We start from the raw sequence: 23,528 nt of genomic DNA on the forward strand, positions 1-23,528 counted from the left end.
GATTATTATGTTAATACCCCGCTGACATTCATCACGGCACATGAGCATGTGAGAAGCAGAGTTCGGGCTCGAGTGGTCACCGAGAGCACGTTTCAAACGGTGTGTCCGGTTTAATGTTCGTGATTCGCCCCTCCGAGGGGCGGACGAGTGCTGGAAGCTCAGAGCGTAACACTGCTCTTTGGGGTTAGGTCGAAGGAAGATGGCGCAGAGAGACGCGCCGAGAGCTGGGTGTGCTGCCACGCTCCTGTGGACTGGGCTGCAATGTACACGCCAGCTTGGCACAGGTCCGAAACCTGGTGCTTGGTGTGAGTTGCCGGGAATTGGTGGGGGTAGTTGGGTTCTTTGTCCGCTGGGTATTGTGACATAATGGGGGTGCTGTCTGCTCTGTGACCCAGTGCCCCTCCGTGCGTGACGTGTGATTCCCACCGACTCACCCACATGTGCTGTAGTGTCAGTTCCTTGCTGGTTGCTGTGCTGTGGGCGACCCCTGCTGACTTCTGCCTGTGAGCACTGCCCAGCAGGGGGCTGCCTAGATCAGGGAGACAGAGACCCAACCGGTCAGACCGGTTGAGGGCAGCGAGGGAACTAAGGAAGTGAGTGTTCGGGGGAAGGGTCAGTCTTGGGCTGGAACCATGAAGGAGACAGACTAAGGAGGGGCTTGGATTTTAAGGGGCCAGGCACCCCATCTCAAGGGGGGTCTGAGGCATCCTGGCCCTGACTCCTGTAACCACATCACATCTGTGCTGTGCTGGGCTGTATCCCAGAGGAGCAATAACCCCTCTGTTCTACTGGCTGGTGGGTCTGTTCTGGCTGCTCCGGGAGTGTGGGATCGAGGGGAACCCCAACGTGCTGCACAGGTTTGGCCCAACCCCAGGCTTGAATGAACTTCTTCTTTGAAGGCTCTTGGGGGTGTGGAAGATTGTGACCCTGCAGCTTCCTCGTTTTGTTGCTACAGTAGGAATTCCTCGGGTGGGCCGGTTTCAGAGGGTCGCCGTGTTAGTCAGTTTCAGCAAAACCTCTGAGGAGTCCTGGCGCACCTTACAGACGGACAGATGTATCCGGGCATCAGCCTTTTGGGCTGGAAATAAATGGGTTAGTTTTTAAGGGGCTGGTTTTGTGCTAGGCCCATCCTCGGTCGCCCTGCGGGTTGCTAGGGTGTGTGTGTCCCGCGCCCGCAATGCGGGCTGGCCGGGGTGCTTTTGGAAGAGGTGGCTGAAGGGTGCTGTCCCCAGGGAGAAGACCCAGGCTGACTCCAAGATGTATTCAAGCTACAGTAACCCTTGAAATGGTATCGCTCAAACGCCCCCTCGGCGGGCTGCCTGGCCCTCTCCCCAGGGCCCCCGCTGGGGTTACTGCTTGTGGAAGAAGTGGCAGAGCCCACCGGGGGCAAGAGAGACTGTTAACTGTCCGGATGGCTCGTCAGTAAACTCCGGGCTGATTTCTTAGGAATGGAGGGAAACGAGCGTAATGCATAGAAGCAGCATGACCAGGGCCGGCTCGAGCCGTTCCTGTGCCCCGGGTGGCGGGCGCGTGATGCATGCGTGGCCCTGCCCCCCAGCGCGCGGCCCTGCCCCCCAGCGCGCGGCCCTGCCCCCCAGCGCGCGGCGCCCCTTACAGCTGCCATCAGGCGCCCCCCATAGGTTGGCATCCCGGTCAGCTGCCCGGCTAGCCCCGCCCCCTTAATTCGGCCCTGAGCGTGACTGGGCTGGAGCGAGCCAAGAGCTCCCCCCGCTCCGCCTCCGGGTGGCATTGTCAGTAGCAATTTGAACATGGTTTCCCGTGGCCGTTTTGTTAGGTTTGGAGGGTCACGCTGAGTCAGTGATGGGCACCGGAGTGGTCACGTGAGTGGGCTTCCCATGGGGTTGGCACAAGCCAGACGTTCTCCTGGGAGAGGGGAGTTTCGCTCGTGTGCCTGGAGCTTGCGGGCCGTGCCGAGTGGACTGTGGCAGCGCTGGGACTGGATGCGGAGGGAGCGCGTGGCTCCCCCAGTCAGTGCTGTGTGCACCGAGCACGCCCCGACTTCACCTGCCCTTGTGTCACTTTCGTAAAACCGGTCCGGAAAAAACGATGCGGATGGAAACCAGCACAATCCCCCACCCAGTGCGTGGCCTACGGGAACCAGAATGTCTCGTGGGCCACACACACAACCCCGCCGGGCTGCCGGCTGCCCACCGCTGCACTAATTCAACTCTGGGCTCTCCTCACGGGTTCTGCCCGCGAGCGTTGTGTTTAAAGCCGTTTCTCTGCTTGTAGGAGTAGGTCCCGTTTTTAAAGGGAGCTGTTTGCCAACCGATATTTACTAACTAGAAGTTCCTCAGCCTGGAAGACAAGGCCGACGTTCTTTGGAGAGTACATGATGGTTTGGCGTTTTTTAAATATGGCATTTGTGATGGGAAAAGCATTCGCTTGTTTTCTGGTGAATGGGCCCCACAAAGGATCTTTCCTTGTTTATGTAGCTTCTAAATGTATGAAACGGACAGCTGCTGCCTCTTCCCTTCATGCTAGACTAAGTCTTTGCTGTGAAGGGAGAACCATCTTCATTACATGTGGCAACTGGGTCCAGAAGATTAATGAGAACATTTAATACAAATTCACACAGACCTAGACTCAGCAGTAGAAAATCTAGATTTACATTCAAAAGGAAAAGCTTGAATTTCCAATCAAAGCATAGAAATCGGTGGCTAGCAAATCTTTCCTAATAAAATGGATTCTGTGGCTTGGGAGGAAGCGGTCTCTAGCTGAGGTTAGTGGCCATGTTAATTGAATCGAGTCTGAAGACTGATTCAGGGGACCAAATAAAATGTTCCCTTGTGGTCACTCGGCCGGAGAAATGGCGACACTGACCGTCCCGTCTTCCACCGGCAGTGCAGTGAGTCGGGGCGCTGGTCAGTTTGCCGTTCCTGGAGGAGCCTTGATGGTCATTAGGACCCAGCAGAGGATTATGAAGCAGATGTTACGGGGCCACGATTCCCTGCCTGGTTTCTGAAACAGGGCAAGGAGCTCCTGGAGCCTGTGGCAGACGGGGGGGGGGGGGGGGGGGGGGGGAGCTTGCCTGCTTTCTGCAGCCCATTCTGCGCCATTGTCCTGGGTAGGATTTCCTCATATTTCCTAAATGCTGAGCTATTGAAATGGCCCTGACTTCGTTTCTGCGGGTTCTTTGATGGACAGTGTGCGCGGGAGTTCAGATTGAACTAAAGGCTTTAAAGTGTGGGGAGCGGGAGGGGGAGGGAGGCAGGAGTGAGGGAGGGGTCTGACGCTGCTGCCCCGGCCCACCATGGCCTGTGCGGCATGGGGTGCTTCCTGGGGCAGGTTGAGCTGGTCTCTCAAGGGCCGTCTGGAAAGCAGCATCTTTCCCTGCTCTGTAGTAATGCCATCTCCTTCCCCCCTCTTCCCTAGGCACATATCTCTGACGCTTCCCGCGAGCTTTCGAGGCAAAAGTCTCAGCTCCCGACTCGACTTGGAACACCAGCACTCAAATTTGTATGCCATATCAGGTAAGCTAGTGCACGCTTTGTTTATACTGAGCTGAGTCAGAAAGTCTAATCGGGGGTAATCAACAGGTGGACTGTCGGTCAAGTCTGGTCTGCCAGGCACTTTTGATCAGACCCACAATTCTTTTTATTTACTTATTGTTATCGTTATCTTTATTACTTTTTATTATTTTCCCTGCATTCTGCACCTTGACTATTCCTTAGCCAAGAAACTTGGATCTTGGCAAAAAATAATTGACTTCCCCATGTAAACCGAATAGCACAGTCCTGGCTGCAAAAAACCCCAAAGATGTGTGAGATCCATGCACTGGACTTCCTGGATTTCTGTCATTCAAGCATTAAAAACATGTGGCATGTGAAATAGCAGTGAGTGTCATTGTGGTGCCAGCAGAGGGATTTCTCTGCTTCTCTCTTTCTCTCCCCCCTTTGCCCTGATCCTCACAAGTGCATCATAAAACCCTTCTCTTTCCCCTACTTACAGCACACTTGTCAGTGATAAGCCCAGTTTCCGCATACACCCTGCTCCTGTCTCTTCCCAACCCCACCCAAAAAGCACACCCACACCTGACAGAAGTAAAACTATAAAACAAACTCCTGGAGCCTTGGTGTGCAGTGTGCCGGCGTGGGGTAGAATTCCCTACCCACCTCTGGGATCAATCGAAAACTAGACCTGTCACTTTCACAACCTCTCTAGCCTTTCCCCCCTTCTTCTCTTTCCCTTCGTGATCTGCAAACTCCAGAGTGGCCTGCATCTCACTCTTCAGAGTACTGGGGCCTTTCACGGTCTTTCCCCAGATTTCTTGACTCTCCAAGGTGGGGGTGGACTAATCATAGATGGAGAGTGGACTTGCATTGACTCTTCATCCAGAAATGGCAGTGTCGGCCAATTGGGGTGGGCCTACACACGCTAGAGCTGCTCAGAAGTCTCCAGATTTCAGTGTGGAAACAAATGTGCGTGAATGTTCCCCCCGATGTTTCTCTCTCGCTAGCGCTGGCAGGGTTGGACATGCCCTGGCAAGGACTGAGACCGTGCCTGTGTAGAACTGAAAATGCCAGCCAGCATATTGCTGTCCCTGGTACTGAGCCTGGCCGACCCTGAGCAGGCCCCTTTCGGGAGGGCTCTTGTCTCCAGGGTGTTCTGTTCGTGGCCGGAAGCCATGCCCGAATGGCCAGAGCGGGTCAGACCGTTGGGTCTCCTGCCCAGCGCCCTGTCAGAGGCTTGAGGGTCTGAACGCAGCAGGGCAATCGAGCGATTCCCCCCTTTGACCGATAGCCAGGGACGGACTTGCCCCATTCGGGTTTGAGCCCTTTGCAGCATTCCCTGGCCGCTCAGCGTGGCTCTCAGATCCCAGGCTGGAATCCCAGCACCGCGGCGAGGAGCTTGGCAGGGGGCACTTTTTACAAATGTAAATTCTGAGAGTCGGTCGCTTCGCAGCCACAAGCAGCTTCATCTGGAAGCCGTTTGCAGGCCACAGCAATAACGCACGTCGTGGGCCTGCAGACCACTGGCCAGCGTTGTGTATTCTGGGAGAGGATGGTCTTGTTTACATGAACACTGCACACACGTGCTTGGGGGCGGGACAGAATCTTACCCAGCACCACCAACTACAGGTCAGTCTTGGAAGATTTTCTCAAAGTGCTTTTCCCTAGATTCATTTGAGGCCTTTAAACTCTAAGCCTGTTGTTTAGGTATGTGTAAAATGATGGGCTCTAACTCAGCTGTTGGCACTCGAGAGAGATCTTGGCGTCGTTGTGGATAGTTCTCTGAAAACATCCACTCGCTGGGCAGCGGCCGTCAGAAAAGCAAATAGAATGTTAAGAATCATTTAAAAAGGGAGAGAGAATAAAACAGAAAATATCTTATTGCCTCAATACAAGATCATGGTACACCCATCTCTTGACTACTGTGTACAGATGTGCTTGCCTCATCTTAAAGAAAGATATATTGGCACTGGATAAGGTTCTGAAAAGGGCAACAAAATGATTAGAGGTATGTAATAGCTGCCCTATGAAGAGAGATTAATAAAGCTGGGACTTTTTGGCTTTGAAAGGAGACAGTGAGGTGGGATATGATAGAGGTCTATAAAATCATGATTGAGGTAGAGAAAGTCACTAAGGAAGTGTTATTTACTCCTCATAACACAATAACTAGGGGGTGACCAAATGAAATTAATAAGATTCAGGTTTAAAACAAACAAAAAAACTGCTTTTTCATACAACACACAGTCAACCTGTGGAACTCCTTGCCAGAGGATGTTGTGAAGGCCAAGACTATAACAGAGTTCCAAAGAGAACTAGAGAAGATCATGGAGGGTAGGTCCCTCAATGGCCATTAGCCACTGGGGAAGGAATGGTGTCCCTGGCCTGTCAGAAGCTGAGAATGGGCAACGGGAAGGATCACTGGATGATCACTAGTTGCACCTTTGAGCTGACCCCGTGTGGCCGTTCTTACGTTTTATGCTGTGGTAGCCTTGGTGAAAACCAGCTTAGCCTTAGTGTTCCCTTAGTTGTGCCACTTTCACCAAAAGAGAACATCCATGTTTAAATCGTTTTGTGCCAAAATCTGGCCAGGACGCCGACTGCCTCGCCTGGCCATGGTGGATTTACGGGTCTGGGTGGGCCCCAGGAAAACCAGCCACGAATTCAGTGGGTGAAGGAGAGATTAATGCTTGCGCATCATAAGGAAGGAAAAAGTCTCAAACCTGTGCCATTCGCAGGATCTTTGTGTTAATGGTGAGTGACGCTTCTAATATGGGAACATGGCATTAAGTCATGTACCATAATCACACAGTTGTTTAAAAGGTAATCGCTCGCTAAAACTGCAGCGTCAGGTTCCTCAATATAGGGACTCTAACAATGGCATAATTCATGTCAGGACTGGTTTTTCTCATTACTCCTCTGCCCTGATAGATTAGGATACGCGAGGGAACGCGTGTCCTTACGCTCACATGAGAGTGCGAGAGGGGGGAAGAGAAGGTCGTGAGTTCTCACGTCCTGACACCGCGCGAGGCCAACAGGCGGATGGAGAAAAACTGGTCCTGCCTGCGAGCTGCTGGGGAGACCCCGGGGCAGGAGGAATTCCTGGGGGCTCTGTGTCCGGCAGCAGAACACATGTGGAAAATGGCCCATGTCGCAGAGACCCGAACGTGTCTCCAGATGTTTACAGGCCTGGAGAGGCAGGCAGAGCACTAGGCCTGCGTGTGCGCACAAGCTTCGGCCACAGCATGTCCCTTTCCTCCCAACTGCCAGGCCCCTGCAGGCCCGTTATGATACAAGCTGCACTGCTTACGCAGGCGGCTGCAGCTGTGGAACGGTCCAGACAAGGCCTTGTTACGTGAGACATCCTGTGTACGGGCAGGACCCTCTTGTGCGTCTTCTGACCCCCGCTGCTTTCTCGCAGCCGTGGGCGGGGCCGTCTGGGACGGTTCCCTCCGTGTGCTTCACTGTTACCCAGGTGAGTTCCGTCTCAGAGCCCGGGGCTGCCGGGTCAGAAATTCCCTGTCCAGTCGGTGTCATGTGCTGGCACGGTGTTGGGTCGGGTCGGGCCGTGAGGCTGGGAACAGGAACCTGCATGGCTCTGTGCTTGCCCAGACAGGGCTCTGGTTGCCACCTGCTGCAGGCCTCGCACCTGCTCCTTGCCGTGCAAGGGCTGGAGCCCACGGAGAGAGTGCAGAAGATGCTGCCCCGGAGCAGAATTCCTGCAAGCGGGGAGGAGAGAACTGTCGGGTGGGAATCGTAGGGGCTGAAAGTCCCGTCCGGCCGCTACTCGAGGAAGAGCCGGGAGAACGTACAGACCCTGGATGTTTTAGTCCCTCGGGGTTAGACCTGGGAAAGCAGGAAATGCTGCGTCCCCAGCTGCTTCCTGGGCTCCGCGATGCAGCCTCCGCCTCGGCGCCGATCCCTGTGCTAGTGAGGAGCAGAGCAGAATGCTGCAGAGCCTTTGGCTCGGAGCCTGGGTCCTCCCCAGCTGCAGCTTTGCAGCCATCAAGACTAGTCGACTATCCACTAAGCAAAAACTGTTCCCGGCGGGGGCTCTTGTGCATTTCAGAGCCATGGAGCCCGGGATCCGGGGGGACTCAGTCCCCCAATGACCTCGGACTCCATGCTACACTGCTTGCCGCTAGGAGCCCGGGTCAGCTGGGGAGTCTCCAGCTGACCCCGAGCTCCCCGCGGCTGCCCCTTTGAATCACGCGGATGCGTGGTTCAAAGGGATGGCTGCCGAACAGCTGATCCGCTTACCTGGAGCACATCTGATTTCTGCAGGCTCCCGTTAGCAATGGCGCAGAATTGCTAGGTAGCAAATGGTGTGATGGAGAGGCGCTGGCTCTAGGTCTGGCTTTCACTGAAACGGGAGCTGCTCTTAACCCCCAATTCTGACGTCATCCTAGGAAAGCAAGAGCAATTCCAAATAATTAATGATTTTTGAATATCTGCTTTCCTCCCAGTGCCATTTAATTTAGTCCTTGCTTAAATAGCAGATGGGCAGTTAATCAATTTCATAATATGTATAATTATCCCCGGCACCCATATTGATAATTTCAGCCAATTGGTCTAGATTTAAAAAAAAAAGTATTTGGAAGGAAAATAGTGCGTGTTGTCCCAAGGAAAATAAAATAAAAAGAGCATGTGCGGTGCATACGTTGAACATCTGAACATACAGAGCCAAGCCCTGCCCTCAGAGTTATTTAAGAACATAACATACGAACAGTCAGACTGGGGCAGACCAAAGGGCCGTCTCGCCCAGTGTCCTGGCTGCCAACAGTGGCCAAATACCAGATGCCCCAGAGGGAGGGAATACAATAGGGAATCCTCACTTGATCTCTCTCCTGTCATCCATTCCCAGACAAACAGAGGCTGAGGACACCGTTCCTACCCATCCTAGCTAATAGCCATTGATGGTCCTAACCTCCATTAATTTATCTAGTTCTTTGTTGAATCCTGTTAAAGTCCTGGTCTTCACAACATCCCCTGGCAAGGAGTTCCACAGTTTGACTGTGCACTGCTTAAAGAAAAACATTCCTTTTGTTTGTTTTAAACCTGCTGCCTATTTCATTTGGTGACCCCTAGTTCTTATATTATGGAAACAAATAAATAACTTTTCCTTATTCACTTTTTCTACACCAGTCATGATTTTATAGACCCCTATCATATCTCCCCTTAGTCTCCTCTTTTCTAAGCTGAAAAGTCCCAGTCTCTTTAATCTCTCTTCATATGGGACCCGTTCCAAACCCCTCATCATTTTTGTTGTCTTTCTCTGAACCTTTTCCAATGCCAGTATATCTTTTGTGAGATGTACGCAGTACGCAGTATTCAAGATGTGGGTGTCCCGTGGTTTTATGTAGAGGATATAAGATACTCTCTGTCTTATTCTCTGTCCCTTTTTTAATGGTTCCTAACATTCTGTTTGCTACGTTTGGCACAACAACATGGGATCTGGCCGTTATTCCAGTAATAATGAACTGACTAGGGATGTTAGATAGCGGGTAATAGACTGGTTGTCTAACCACATACATTCTTAGCAGTTACTCAGCTATTCGGTAGTTCGCAGGGGCAGGGCCGGCAGCCAGTGTGCTCCGGCCCCACAGTCGAAGAGCCCCCCGCCACCCTGCGCTGCTGCCTCTGTACCCAAGGCAGCAGTGTGGGGTCCCAGGCGGGAGCTGGTTTAGAAACCAGGTCCCCTCATGGACTGGCTGCCTGTCACCCCGCACTGAGACAGAGGCAGCAATGCAGGGTGGTAGCAGCCCTTGTCTGCAGGGGTCCCAGCTCCTCCAGATAGAGGCTGCTAGAGGTGGGGAGGAGGTGAGAGAGGCTGCTTCGGCCACTGTCTGCAGGGAGCTTGGATCCCCTCCACACAGGGGATGCTGCCATGAAGCAGCCCCTGCCCATGGCGAGCCTCTTTTAAGCTGGCTCCTGCTCTTCTTCTTCTCCCTCCCCTCCCCCCCACCCGCTTGCTGCCTCTAATACAGAGGCAGCAAGGCTTCTCAGTTAATTGGCTAGTCGACTGCTCATTCACATGCCTAGCGCTGGCTGCAGATCTGGACGTAAGGGGCAGATAGAGCTGCAAGTTCTCTGTTTAGTTGGTTGATTTAGTTAGTTGCTCTTTGAGCATTTTCGCTCAGGCTCAGCAATTAAACGCCAGGTGGTAGGATAAACTACAGTGGATTTTTGATGGCACATTAGAGCAATAAATAAGTTGGAAAAATATGGCGCGGGCTGCTCGGGGTTCCCTGCGCAGAGCTCTGGTGCGGGATCAGGGCCTCTGTCTGGAGTCACTTGTTCTTCTCACAGCGGTTTTCTCCCCCCAGACCGGGGCTCCGGGTTTTCTTGCCGGGGGATTTGACTGGATCTGCAAAGGGCCTCGTGCTGTGGGGAGCGTGGCACCAAACAGCGGAGAGAGTTTTATTAGACGTGTTCGAATGGCCGCCTCATGCAGACAGACCCGTCGGCAAAGGCTGCTCAGTGTTTTACAGCACAGCCCTTTCTCATGGCCTTCAATTTAATTAAGATGTTGTTGTGACTACATATCGCCTTCATTTCAGACCCCAGCCTCCCCGAGCATATTGCTGTGGCTTATCAAAGCCACAAGGACAGAGAGAGAGAGCCCTCTCACGCAGCCATCGATAATAGCATACAGGGAAAATTCCTGGATGAGGTGAAAAGTTATTTATAATAATGGTGCTCAAAGAGAGGAGAAATAAGTCACTGTGAGAGCATATAAATTTGTATGATAGTGTACAAACAGCCACAGCGCGCCTGGTCTCGCCATCTATCCCCGCAAAGACCGAGAACAACATCTCGCATCAAGAGAAATCTAATAAGAAAACGCAGAAATGAATGGGGAGGGCTGGCGGATTGATCGCCCGGCGTCTTTGTATATCCTGATGTAAAAGGTGCTGCTGACAGGTGGCCAGGTTTTCTCCGTATACAACCATGTGTGTGCTGTCAGGGCCGTGCGAGCAGCCTTGTTCCGATTGATGAATTGCCTGCTCTCTTGATTAAACCTTCCGTCACTTAAGAAACAAAGAGCCTGTGTTTGGATGGGAGAGTGGGACATGTCACAAAAATCTGTCTGCTTTACCTTTGTGCAGATGTTGGGCACAGACTGGAACATGTATTATTAAAATGAATGTGGCATTTACTGTGCATTATTTCTTTCCTGGGAGAAAGGACCTGTAAATTATATGCTAATAATAAGCTTTAACCCTTTCAGAAAGAACGAGATTTAGGAGTGCAAATACTCCCGCAGTCTGTGCTAATTGGCTGTGCTTTAATACCACTGGAGCTATCTCACTGAAGTTAATAAACAGTGTGTTTCAGGCCAATATGCTGATGCCCCTGGGGGATGTGTCACTGAAACATAAACCCTTTGAATTACGTGACTCGTCACAGAAAGCCCCCTCGCTCCGGCGTGGCGCGGGAAGACGGCTCCCTGCTCCGGGAGAGGCCTTAGGCGGGGCAGGTGAGATCCGCTGTGCAGAGGACTCGCCATGCTTTCTGCCTAGGAGCTTGGCATCCCGCGGCACAAATTGCCTGGCTTTTAAAGCCTCCTCTTCTACCCTGTCAGCCCCTCCGGAGCAGAGGCGAGCGTGGGAGCTTGCCTGCCGAGTGTGCCAGGAGCCAAAGGCTGGCCTGCCAATTATTTGTGATGGCCGAGAAATAATGTGGTGTGCATTCACACACATGTAATCCCAGTGTGCTCTCGGCTGATCCAGCCAGGGGAAAACTGGTTAAAAGACAGGAAACAACGGGTAGGAATAAATGGTAAATTTTCAGAATGGAGAGGGGTAAGTAGTGGTGTCCCCCAAGAGTCACTCCTGGGACCAATCCTTTTCAACTTATTCATAAATGATCTGGAGAAAGAGGTAAGCAGCGAGGTGGTAAAGTTTGTGGATGATGCCAAACTGTTTAAAATAGTCAAGACAGAAGCAGACTGTGAAGAACTTCAAAAATCTCACCAAACTGACTGATTGGGCAACAAAATGGCAAATGAAATTTAATGTGGATAAGTGTAAAGTAATGCACATTGGAAAAAATAACTATACATATAGTATGATGGGGGCTAATTTGGCTACGACAAATCAGGAAATAGATCTTGGAGTTATCGTGGACAGTTCTCTGAAAACGGATAGAAAATAAGACCCAGAATATCTTACTGCCCCTGTGTTAAACTATGGTACGCCCACATCTTGAATACTGTGTACAGATGTGGTCTCTCCTCACCTCAAAAAAGATATTTTGGCCTTAGAAAGGGTTCAGAAAAGGGCAACTAAAATGATTAGGGGTTTGGAACGGGTCCCATATGAAGAAAGGTTAAAGCAACTGGGACTTTTCAGTTTGGAAAAGAGGAGGCTGAGGGGGGATATGATAGAGGTCTATAAAATCATGAGTGGTGTGGAGAGGGTGAATACAGAAAAGTTATATATTAGTTCTTCCCATAATAGAAGGACTAGAGGACACCAAATGAAGTTAATGGGTAGCAAGTTTAAAACAAACAAAGGAAGTTTTTCTTCACACAGCACACAGTCAACCTGTGGAACTCCTTGCCAGAGGAGGCTGTGAAAGCGAGGACTATAACAGAGTTTAAAGAGAAGCTAGATAACAGAGTTTAAAGAGGAGGTTAGATCCATAAAAGGCTATTAGCCAGGGGGTAGGAATGGTGTCCTTGGCCTCTGTTTGTCAGAGGCTGGAGAGGGATGGCAGGAGACAAATCACTTGATCATTGTCTTCGGTCCCCCCCTCTGGGGCACCTGGTGCTGGCCGCTGTTGGCAGACAGGATACTGGGCTAGATGGACCTTTGGTCTGACCCAGTAACGGCCGTTCTTATGTCACCCTTGGGGAAATGGCTGCATCCAATTGTCAGTAAAACCCTCTGCCAGTAGCTTCTGGATCCCATTTCACACAAGCTCAGTGTGTACACAGCTCTGTGCCTGGCTCCCCCATAGCCGCTTATGGAGGCTGGATTTGTACATCACCCTGTGCCAGACGGAGCTTCGTTCACCAGCACTTTTGTAGCACTGGGGCTTGGGCACCTGCTGTCATGCCGACCAAAGACGGTTTGACAGGGGAGGCGGAGCCATCAGAATGGGCATCCCGTGTGGCCAGAGTCCCCCTGGGTGCATTTGTGTTCACACAGACTGTGTGTCACCGTAGTTGATTTTCTCGGCCAAAATGCTGGTTTCAGTGAGTGACACCCTGCTCTTGGAGGTTGGGGGGAGGCGGCAGAAGAAACCTTCAGGTACCGTGCTGCTGCTGATTCACCTCGGACACAGCTGAGATTGAAAGGGGGTTCGAAGAAAGGGGGTCTCCGTGGTGACGGATGGCAGAACAAGGAGCAATGGTCCTAAGTTGCAGTGGGGGAGGTCTAGCTTGGATAGTAGGAAAAACTATTTTACTAGGAGGCGGGTGAAGCGCTGGGCTGGGTTCCCTAGGGCGGGGGGGGGGGGAGGGATTCTCCATCCCTAGAGGTGTCGAAGTCCCGGCCTGACAAAGCCCTGGCTGGGATGATTGAGTTGGGGTTGCTCCTGCCTTTAGCAGAGGGGTGGATGAAATGATTTCCTGGGGTCCCTTCCACTCTGATTTTCTGTGGTTCTAGGATCTTACGATGCTCTAGGAGGCTAAAATCTGAGAATTGCTGGTTGTGGAAAGGCAGAGCGCGCTTTGATACATGGTCGGTCAGACCGCCTCTAAAGAGCACATGCTGGCAATCAACCCTAAATAATTAAAACATTTCCATGCATGTCCTTTAAAATGGATTAAGTCAAAGACACTGTGGCACCCATGTGTGGGGGTCTGTGATGGCATTCGTCGCACAGGATCCAGAAGTGCATTGCCTGCTGACAGTGGAAGTAAGAGACGAAATTACTAAATAAATCTTTAAAAAAAAATAGTTAAGAAATTGCCCCCATTCCTGAATTCTGCGTTTGCAGGTGGGTGATTTAGTTACAGATCCACTTGAAAGCGTCCATGGAGCCAGCATGGACAGTATTTGGGCAAAGTACTATTTTCAGTAAGTTGATCTGTAACTAGATATTCAGAGTTCTGCAGAGTTGGGAGGTGACAGCAAATCTGGATGCCAGGTATTTGTGGCCTAGACCAAGACTTACACTCGGAGCCTTTTACCCACCTTGAGGATGGTACCTGGATGTGAAGTGGGCTGCAACTAAATATAGTTCCTCATTTTTCTGAACCCCACGTTTTCCTTCATTCTGGCTTCTAAGCCCGGATTGAGCAGCAGTTTTCTAAAATGCCCAATTCTGTTCTTGCATACGTGGTGGGCTTGCGTTCCCTTTGCTTGGAAGTGAGCTGGGGGCTTTCACTGAAGACGGAAGGTCTCGGCCACACGTGGTCCTGTGGGTCCGAGCCAAGATGGAATCAATCGGTCACATCCCTGAAAAGAGGGTCGTTATTCCACAGGTTTGTTTCACAGTTGTCTGAGGAAATGAATGACTCCAGCTCCGGCAGGGCTGAACCCTTTTGTTAGGCAGAGAACTCTTTTCTGCATGCCTGGCTGGTTTATGCATCAGGCTCCAGCCAGCTACAGGTGAAGCCACGTTGATCATCGTAAGGGAGTCGCAGAATTTGCTGGTTTTTTGCCCTGACACCACTCGTCAGTGACCCATCTGAGAGGAGCCCAGTGCCGGAGCCGTGCCTCAGGGCAGGGGTGCTGGCAGTCTGTGCTGGGCCCGGTTTCTGGCTTGCTCGCCCGCTCGCTTGTGGGTTGGCCAGTTTCTCTGGCTGAGGCTTTGTCTCCACTTCAGAGTTTAAAGTGCAGCTGGAGTGGGGCTTTAAACTGAGAGTGTGGCCAGGGAAGGAGCACTGGAGCAGAGAGCGCCACAAAACCACCTCCACAAGGGTTGTAAAGGTGTGCTGGGGGGAGGGTGTGTTTTCACACCCCTGGCCAGAAAGTTACTGCGCTGTAAAGTGCCCGAGGAGACAGGGCAGCCTGTGAGAAGACAGGAAATACTCCCCCAGGACCAGATGCAGCTGGCAAGAGTGCCGCTCGCGTCAGGCCTGATAAGTCCAGAAGGGAGCTTCTCCTAGCACCTCTGGGAGGCGGGATAGTCCCACACACCCCAGCTAGCTTTGGTCCTTTTGCTGCTGTGATGCCTTTGACTGCTGCGTCCTCACCTGCGTTCCAGAGACGTCGCATGTGGTTGAGAGCAGAGCAAATTCTGCCAGAAGTGTCCGCAAAGCTTAGTTCTCCTAAGGGCCTGGAGTTTCCTGCCCTCTCCGGCACCCTCCTCGTCCCGCGGCAGTCGTGGGATGCAAACCGTCCTCTGAGAGAGCGAGCCTCAGGCCCGTGCCGGGCGGGCCCTCTTGGGGATGGATGCCTGTGGGCCGACGCGCCATAGAGCAGAGCTAACGAGTCACCGCTCACCTTGCGCAATTAGCAACGGACTGGCGGCAAATGGACAAAACAACAGTCTCCGCAAGGCGTGGCCAGCCGCCCACGGGGTGACACGTTCACCCGCCAAGTGCCCTGAGGTTCTCGGGGCTGGAGTCTCCAGGCTAGCGGGACCTGGGTGCCCAGCACGTGGGGCCTGGCAGCAACCAGAGGCTCCCACGAGAAACGTCCTCGTTCGAAGAGCCGGTAGAGTCGGCCCTGGGGTGCGGGCGGAAGGGGCACGGCAGAGGCCAGGGCAAGCTGAGCTCTGCTGGGCCTAAATAAGAGACTGCACCAGCGCTGAGAGTTAGAGCAGGCACCAGCTGCCCCTCGCATGTGCCAAGGCCACGCGGGCCTGAAACGGGGCGCTCCCTGCAGCTACCCCTCCCTTGCGCTCCGCTATAGAGGGGACCCCAGGCTGCTCGCAGCTCATTTGGGACAGAGTGAGGGGCTGGCTTTGCTGTGGGCTGTCCCCCAGCTCTACTGAGAATGGGGGGCAGTCGGTGAAGCGCTCACCCAGCTCTTGCCTCCTCCATCTCTCTCTCAGGCTGTCCTGAGCTGGGGGGCTTGGTGGCCTCGCTTTAGCCCCACACAGACGCTGTCGCCCCACCAAGGCAGGTCTATGCCACGCGACAGGTCGATCTAAGCCACACAGTTTGAGCTGTTAGGAGCATCACTCAAATCGACGTAGCTTAGATCAACTTCCTGTGGGGTCCAAACCGCGTTGGGTCAGTCAAAACCCCTCTCCCCTCGCTCTCCTCCGTCTGTTGGAGGACCGCAGTCGATGGGGGAGTGATCAGCAGTCAGCTTGTCCCCTAGACTCGCTGAATCAGAGTTTCTTAACCTTTTTGAGAGCATGGAACACCAAACAGTAATATCTGTTCAATGTGGAACACCTAGGGTATCAACAAAAAATTGTCAAGCAAAAAAAAAAAATGGGGGGAGGGGGGGAGAGAGTCCAGCAGAAATGCAGTCGCAGCCCCCTTAATTGCCGTGTGTCCCGAGCGGGCTTCTGTCAGGCACCAGGAAAAGCAGAAAACAAAGTAACAAAAGCAGAGAGGAGGTGGCGGCCTGCCTGCGACTTGCTCAGGGAACACAGTTTAAGAAACACTGCGCTAAATCAGCCTGTGCTGGATCGATTGCTGACCCGTGGATCCAGCCACCAGTGAAGACCTGCCCTTACTAACTAGACTCAGACTCCGGAGCAAGAGCTGCAGGGATCTGGTGGCGTCCAGTGTCTAAAGCAGGAAGAATTTCGGCAGCTTCGATTCAGTTCTGTGGAGGGAAGAGAATAAAACGAGTTTTAGGAGCGTGTGATCGTCCCAACACCGCTCTGTGACGGAGAGAGCTGGAGGCAGCAAAGCCCTTGGGAACGCGGCGCATTTCTGAGCTGGGGAACCATCAAAGCAAACGGATTCATGGCACAAATGCCACGCTCCTTTTCCACACAGGTAACGGAGATCCTGGTAGCTGGGAATTCCCTCTCCCAGGTGTGTTGCAGTTATCCGGCTCTGGGAACGCGTCCGGTGTTGAGAACAACCCTGGCACTAGCACGGGAATGAGGCTGGCTCGAAGCCGTCAGAACTTCTCATCAGCCCAGTGGAAGTTGTCAGGTCCCCAATGATGTGCAGCCTCTTGAAAATGTGGGTGGATGGATGGATGGATGGACAGCTGCCCCCCTTTGCCTGTGGGGCACATTTGGAGTGGACATCAGGCGTGCAGGAAGGAGGTGCTCAGTAGCTCTATAAGCCATGGAGTCGCTGCCAGAGCTCAGGTTCCCACATGCCTTCATCCCTGGCTCAGAGTTCGACTTGGCTCAGCCCCTCGCCGTGACACGGCTCTGAGTGTGGCATCTGCCTTTTCTCCCCAAAACGCCTCGGAAAGGCTTTGCCACCGCAGGGCCACAGAGCCTGTCCTGAACAGTCCGGTTGTAGAACACCGTTCCCTACCAGCAGTGCGGCCTTGGTTGGCTTTGCTCTCAGCTCCTTTGGACTTGCTGTTGGCTCAGAGGATTTGGGAGCTCGCTGTACCCGCCACATGAAAACGTTTCTTTTTGATTGGCTTTCCAGATTTAGAAAGAGCGGAATATTAAATATTTCATTACATGTCAGCCCTCCCCCCCCCCCCCCCGGCTGCTTTTTTCCTTTTATAAAACGTCAGGTTATCCATGCCATGGTACTGCCACGTCTCCTCGATTATACATTTGCTTAAGGTATTGTATCTTTTATGTGCATGTAATGAGGACAGACGTTTTAATCAGAGGTTAGTCATTTATTTTTGCAAACTATTGTTTTGATTCATCATTTTTGCAGATAATTAAATGGTTCACTTGGCACAGTGTGTCTGCTGTATTAAAACAGGTAATTTTGAAAAAAGAAAGATGCTATTTTTTGGATCACTGCACAAGAATTGCTTTTATCTTCATCTTTGAACATAGTTTCTAGTTGTTTTGCATTTACCTTCTTCTGTTCAGGTACGTGAGTGCGCGCCGCTCTCTAGAGGAAAGGCCCTGTGCTGCATTTTGTCATCCCCACTTTTGAACTTGACGTGTCTCTCCAAAAACAAGACGCAGAACCAGATTGAAGTGTGTGGCGCTGCGCTTTAATCGGCGAGTGCGTAATAATAGGCCAGTGGCGGCATTCGCCACAGGGTTGGGCTCTGTTGAAACCACCTCTCAGGGCCGAGGTTCAAGTCCGCCTTCGTTTGGACCCGTTGCCATTCCCACCCTTTCGGAGAGAGACCTGCACGCTTCTAGCCAGCCGCTGTTGGGGGAGGCAGAGGTCCTGTGTAAAAGGCTCCCCTACCCCCGGGGACTATTGACTAGTATTGTAAGAGTGAGTGCGTGTGTCCTGAAATCAGCCCTCTTGCTGCGGGTGGCTTGCCGCGACAGTCCGTGTCCTCCCGACTGCTTTTCAAACCAGTCGATTCCGTGTAAAAAGAAGATTATTGTTTGTCAGCCACGAAACTATAGAGGATGGCGTGTGCTTCCACAGGCAAAGCGAACGGCTTTGCTCCCGCACTGCTGCCTGGGTGTCTCTCTCCAGAGTGGAGTCTCTGCTAATGCCGGAAGCTGCCGCCTGGGTGGGAGTGCGCGACTACCTTCCCCAGGCCCATATCCGTTAGGCCAGGGGCTGTCTGCTTCTCTCGCTGGCCAGGGATTGATCTCGCTCCTGTCCCAGCTCCTCCCGCGCGTTGACACGCAGAAAGAGCAGGAACTGCCCCAGGTGGCGGGGTGGGTGTGAAAGGAAGCGAACTTGGAGAGGCAGGATGTTGCATGATGTTCAGAAGGCGACAAAGTCCTTTGTCCTGCTTGTTTCTGGAGTCGAGTTCCAGATCCTGAACTTGCATACACCCACCTCTTTGGCCAACGGTTCTGTGTTTCCAGTGCCTCGCAGTTAATGAGACCAGCAGTGCTTTGGAGGCCGCTTGGGCTCTTAGGACAGAGACCTTGAGCTGGACTCTGCTGTCAGCGAGGGGCCAGCATACCTGGGTGATGTGCTCGCGGCAGCTCCTGTTGCTATGCAGACAGGCTGTTCCATCTTGTACCAGTTGCTGGAGGAGTGAAGCAGCCGTGTATTTGTTTTGCTTGTATGAGTACCATAGTTTAATTTTTTTAATCGGAAGCTGCTGTGTAGTTTGGATATTTAAACAGTTATTAACCGAATGACAATTAACAGATTGCATAGACAGATTTTCTTTTGAAAACCTCTGAAATTGAGTACAGTTTGCAAAACTATCACAGCATAGTAATGACAATGAATTTTGATTTCCCGGAACTGATATTAGACTCCTTATTAAACTATGTGCATCTGCTTTTAATTTACTCCAAATAATTGGAAAATGCAATGAAGCTTTCCAATTAAAGTACGGCTTTATGCTGTTTAATAATACCCCCATAATATTATAGCTTATGAAGTGACAGGTGAGTTGGTGTATGAATAAAACATAAAGGCAGCAATAAGGGACAGAAAACCGGAGACAGTTGTTGGGGATTTTAAATGCTGGATGTAATTTGCATATATTAATCTCTTCTTTTCAGCCTTATCAGGCGTTCTTCAGTATTTGAAGTTAAAATAGCGTTGACAGGCGGGAGTACGCTTAGTTTTTTCAAGGATTTATTACTTGTATAATTTCTGATCTTTAATAAGCAGATATGACTGATCCTCATAGTTCTATAGAAATCAGTTAATTGTTCCAGATGGCGTGTACTGATTATGCAAAATTACTTTTCACACCATTTTTTTTTTTTGTGATGGAGTTTGGAGTAAAATTAAATTTTTTATAGCCTTCTTATCATGCTGTTTTACAGTGGTTTTTGCACAGAAGTTGAATTTAATCTACTATATTACATTGACCAGCACAGTTACTTTAATGGAGCATTTTGTGATTTGACAAAGAATAATAGGACACATTGCTCATTGTTCGTTACTGTGCTACTAATAAAAAGGAGTTCTGGTGTAGAGAACCAGGCTGTTATTTCTGAAGAATGCATAATTCACATGGTTAAAAATGCTAAATTGATACAGTGAGATGTTCTCTCTCTTCTGGATAGAAGATCTGGGCAGAACAAATGAAAATAGTCTTGTTGCTACAGATTTCGCCTAATAAAGAAGGATTCTTTTAATGACTCGGGTGGTGAAATTGTGTGGGGCTTTTTGCTAGGAGATGCAGTCATCCGAGTGTCATGCACTGAGCCCGACTGAGAGGTGTCAGTGGCGGTGTTCCCCCTGATTAATGTAATCCGGATCACTCAGTGGCATAATTTCATAATTGAAAAGCATTTATTAAAGGGGGTTGGGTTTCATGTATCTAATTGGAAGCTGTTTATGGAGAATAAACCACACACACAACACCCCTTGCTGATGAGGTTATTGGGATTCATGTCTAATGTTGACTGAACTGTCAGATTATCGCAAAGAGCCCAGAACCTGCGACACTGGCATGTGGCATGGTCGCTGCCTTTCTCTGGGGCCAGCTCTTGCGGGAGGCGGGGGTGCATGGGAGAAGGGCCCCGGTCTTCCCCCACTCAGCCAGCAGGGAAGGCAGGAGGCAGGAGGCAAGTGGGCCGCGCACAGGAAGGCGCTCTTTCCCGTTACAGCCTTGTCGTCTGTATCCAGTGGTGCAGCGGTGGCGCCAGAGCGCACAGCGCGCTCCTTCCTACTCGGCTGTCAGCTGTAGTAGGTTTGTCAAAGAACAATGCCCGATTCTGCCCCGCTGTCTCGTTAATTTTCACTGTCTGTCCTGCGCTCGCACAGGCAGGACGTGAAGCTTTTCTTTTGGTGGCTCTGATCACCATGTTTTATGAGAGTGACATTGGCTGGGCGGAGGGTAGCTGGTTTTTTCTTCATTTGACAAGTTGAGGAGGTGGGTTGTGTTAATTAAAAGCAGAACAAACAGCCACATCAAGTAGCATGCTCAGCTCTACATCAGAGTGCTCGTTCACTTCTGGTGTCAGCCGGCAGCGGGAGCTAAACAGCATTGGGTTTTTCTGCAGCCTGCTTTTTATTACATAGGACAAATTTGGGCAGGAAATCCTGAACGGTCACCTTTAGACATTTATAAAAAGGCTGAGCATGTTATCATGCTTGGATTTAAAGAATCTGACTAATCTTTGAAAAGCAAAACAGCAAAATGTTTAAAAAATGTAGATTGTAGAATTTAATTAGAAAATCAGGGACACAGGAAATGGTCTTTAAGAGTGCTTATTTTAACTCACTAAAAAAAGACAAGTAATTAACTCAGCCATTAAAAGGCTTAAAATTTCATGTCTTCCCCCCTGCAACTGGAAAATTGTTTTCTATATAGCTATTATATATCGGAGTAATGGTATAAATCAGAAATGATTAGAAAATATTTGTTCTAATGAAGTAATAATTTGGTAGTAATGCTTTTCATCAGCATAGCTTAAGGCTACATTGGGTGGACAGGCTTTATGTGGATTCTCTAATTTTAATCTTTAAAATGCTATCTAATGTCTCATTAAGACTTGCATATAATGTATCTTAAGTACAGTCATTAAATATAGTTTAGGGAGATTTATGTGCAGATATTGCTTAAAGATGTTTTAATAGGCCCATTTACTCTGATGATATTAATGATCTCTTAACACATATTAAGCTTCTAAAACTAGAGGTCTGATTCTCACGGCGAACTAAACAAGTTAGAATCTGTAAATGGATTGGCTAATCCAGCCGGGTTGGTTCTGTTGTTGGTTATTTGTAATTGGTTCCTCAAATAGTCTCCTGAATCTGTGTAACTCTTTCAGGGATCTGGCAGTGATCTCACTTTTTAAAAGGTGCTTCTGTGCGTTCCCATGTATTCCTATGGTGTACGCTACACAGGGCATCTGCAAGGTCATTCAGGCCTCTCATCATATGTTGTATTTCCCGGGCGTGTTAGGGGTTAGCGGGCATGATTGTTTCTCATATAACCATACGTGACACAGAGGATGCCACTTTCCCACCTCCCTGTTTGAATATCCTGGACCCACTATGAACAAACTGTAAAACGGTGCACAAATTCGTTCAGCTCATAGCAACAAGAATATATTTATAGAACTAAATTAGGTACTTTTAAAAAACAGACCGCCACAAGACCATTTTCTAAAATATTCTAAGGCTTTGTGATCATTGAAAATTTGGGTGCAGAAATGACTTATGCATAAGTAACAAAATCTGTTCATTTCAGTAATGTCTCTCTATTTCCATCTCTCAGAGAATTATTGCAAACAGAACTCTCTTGTTTCAGTTGCTAAACTCTGCTATTTTTTTAAAAAAAAGCCCTTCTGAGTTCAGAGACTTTTGTAATTACTAAATTGGTTTGTTAGAAGAATATAATAGCAAATTTCTTCTTTTCATAATTGGACATTCCTTCCCTGTGGGCTAATGCATGCACAGCCCTTGCATACACAATAAGCTGTGCATTTGAAAAGCCATAACTAGCTAATAAGTGCTCTGGTGTCATCAGAGAGTAATGGTTTGCTGATTAGCATAATTAATGACAAATGGTGGTGTGGAATTGGTGGATTGGTTTAGCGGATGATGAATGTATCGCAGCTCAGGTTGGATCCTGCCAAGTAGACTTTGCTGGCTGTCAGCCCTTCTGTTCTCGCACAGGTAGACCTCATTAGTCACCATGCGAAGGTGCCAGCTTATTTTCACTGCTGTTGTGAGCACGGAAAACTTAATAATACAAGCGATGGCGGCGGCCCTGTTTTCTTTAAGCGCTGTTTCAGCTCTGTTCTTCCTACCTAGCCAGCAGCTCGCTCCTGTTTCATGGCCAGGGAATGAAAGCCAAATGCCCGCCTGGCCCCAAGAGGCTCCGGAGGGCCCTCCCGAAAGCTGCGCTAGGCCTGAGTGTTGCTTTTGCAGCAGAGAGATGAATTGCTGCATCTGGCTGAGAGATTTTTGTGGCCTGTGAATGTTCTTGTTCCTCGGAGGGTAGGAGGGCTGCAATCGGCAGCCACCCATGCTCTGAGACGGGCACGTTTCCCTCTGACTTGATTCATCAAGGTTGATTTGCATTCACAAATGAGACGGATAAAAATGGAGTTACCTCTTCACCTTTAATGGGGCGGGGAGGATTTCTGGGGTGTCTTTCCTTTAAGTGATAAGCAACTCCTTTACCAATAAGAATGCAAATCCTTAATTTGCAGTAGCAAAAATGGCTAATTATTATATAGATAATTAGCATCTGGAAATGAGGATTATCTTAATTACAAAGCACAATTTCCCTAATAGCTACAAAACTGTAAGTTTGATCTGTGTGAAGACTGGTGACTATTATTATATAATTAGTAATCATATTAATGGTGTGGAGTCTTCAGATATAATTTACATATGCAAATGACATGTACCTGCTAGAAGTATGTGGCCCTTCTAAATGACTCAGAAAACTTACAACTGAAAATATTTTCAAAACTCCAGCTTCCAGCGTGCAGCTTGCTGGGCCATTAGGCATCGTTGGTCCCAGGACGGCCTGGTGCCCGTGTGGGCGAATGCGGCCCAGGGTGGAGGAGGATGGCGACATCCCCAAGAAGCCATCGTGTTCTCACCCCCACTCTGGTGGCTCTGACCATTCAAAATCCACCGTTTACTTGCAAAGCAAGGTGCCCCCCTCTGTCTCTGCAGCCCCTTGTGTACCGCCTTGCTGACGTCTCTCCTGCGCTGCAGCCGTGTCTCGTGGGCACTCGCTGGGGACGTTCTGCCCTTGGGCCTGAGGCGCCCAGTGCTGCTTGGCCATGGGTTGGCTGCGTCCCCTTGGCCGCGCTGTGGCGCTGGCTCCAGCGTGCAGGCTCTCGCGGCGGGATTGCGTTGTCAGCCACAGGCCAATGGCGGAGATTTTCTCGGGGCCCTTGTACCGGCCGCTGTGGTTACAGACATTTGAACAGGAATGCAGCAGCTGGGTGGGCGGGGTCGCGCTGCTAAAGTCTGTTACCCAGAGTGCTTTGCAAGTTCCTAGCTGCTTCACGGGCGTGTGGACGCCCAAGTTCTGGAACCAACAGTCTGGGGCTGGCCTGGCCTGTCTCCACTTCTAGCCTCTAGGCCTCCTCTGACACTTGTGCCCCAGAACTCGCCACCCTGCGGCCGGGCCCCACCGTGGCTTGGGGCACCCAGCTCTGTTCTCTCCCCCTCAGGCTTTTCCTTCCCTGGCC

General features: G+C 50.6%; 1 protein-coding gene across 3 annotated transcripts in view; it reads left to right on the top strand.

The window, feature by feature from the left end:
- Nucleotides 1-23,528, top strand: part of MVB12B (multivesicular body subunit 12B) — a 95,083-nt gene that overhangs the window by 35,358 nt on the left and 36,197 nt on the right. For all 3 annotated transcript variants that reach the window (XM_075905737.2, XM_089772959.1, XM_075905739.2), the window contains exon 7: nt 3,397-3,494. In XM_075905737.2, coding sequence (XP_075761852.2) covers nt 3,397-3,494 — 98 coding nt within the window. The remainder of the gene's footprint in view (nt 1-3,396; nt 3,495-23,528) is intronic.

The sequence above is a fragment of the Pelodiscus sinensis genome, chromosome 23 (genome assembly GCF_052426305.1).
Source record: "Pelodiscus sinensis isolate ZL-2025 chromosome 23, ASM5242630v1, whole genome shotgun sequence".
NCBI lineage: Eukaryota > Metazoa > Chordata > Testudines > Trionychidae > Pelodiscus > Pelodiscus sinensis.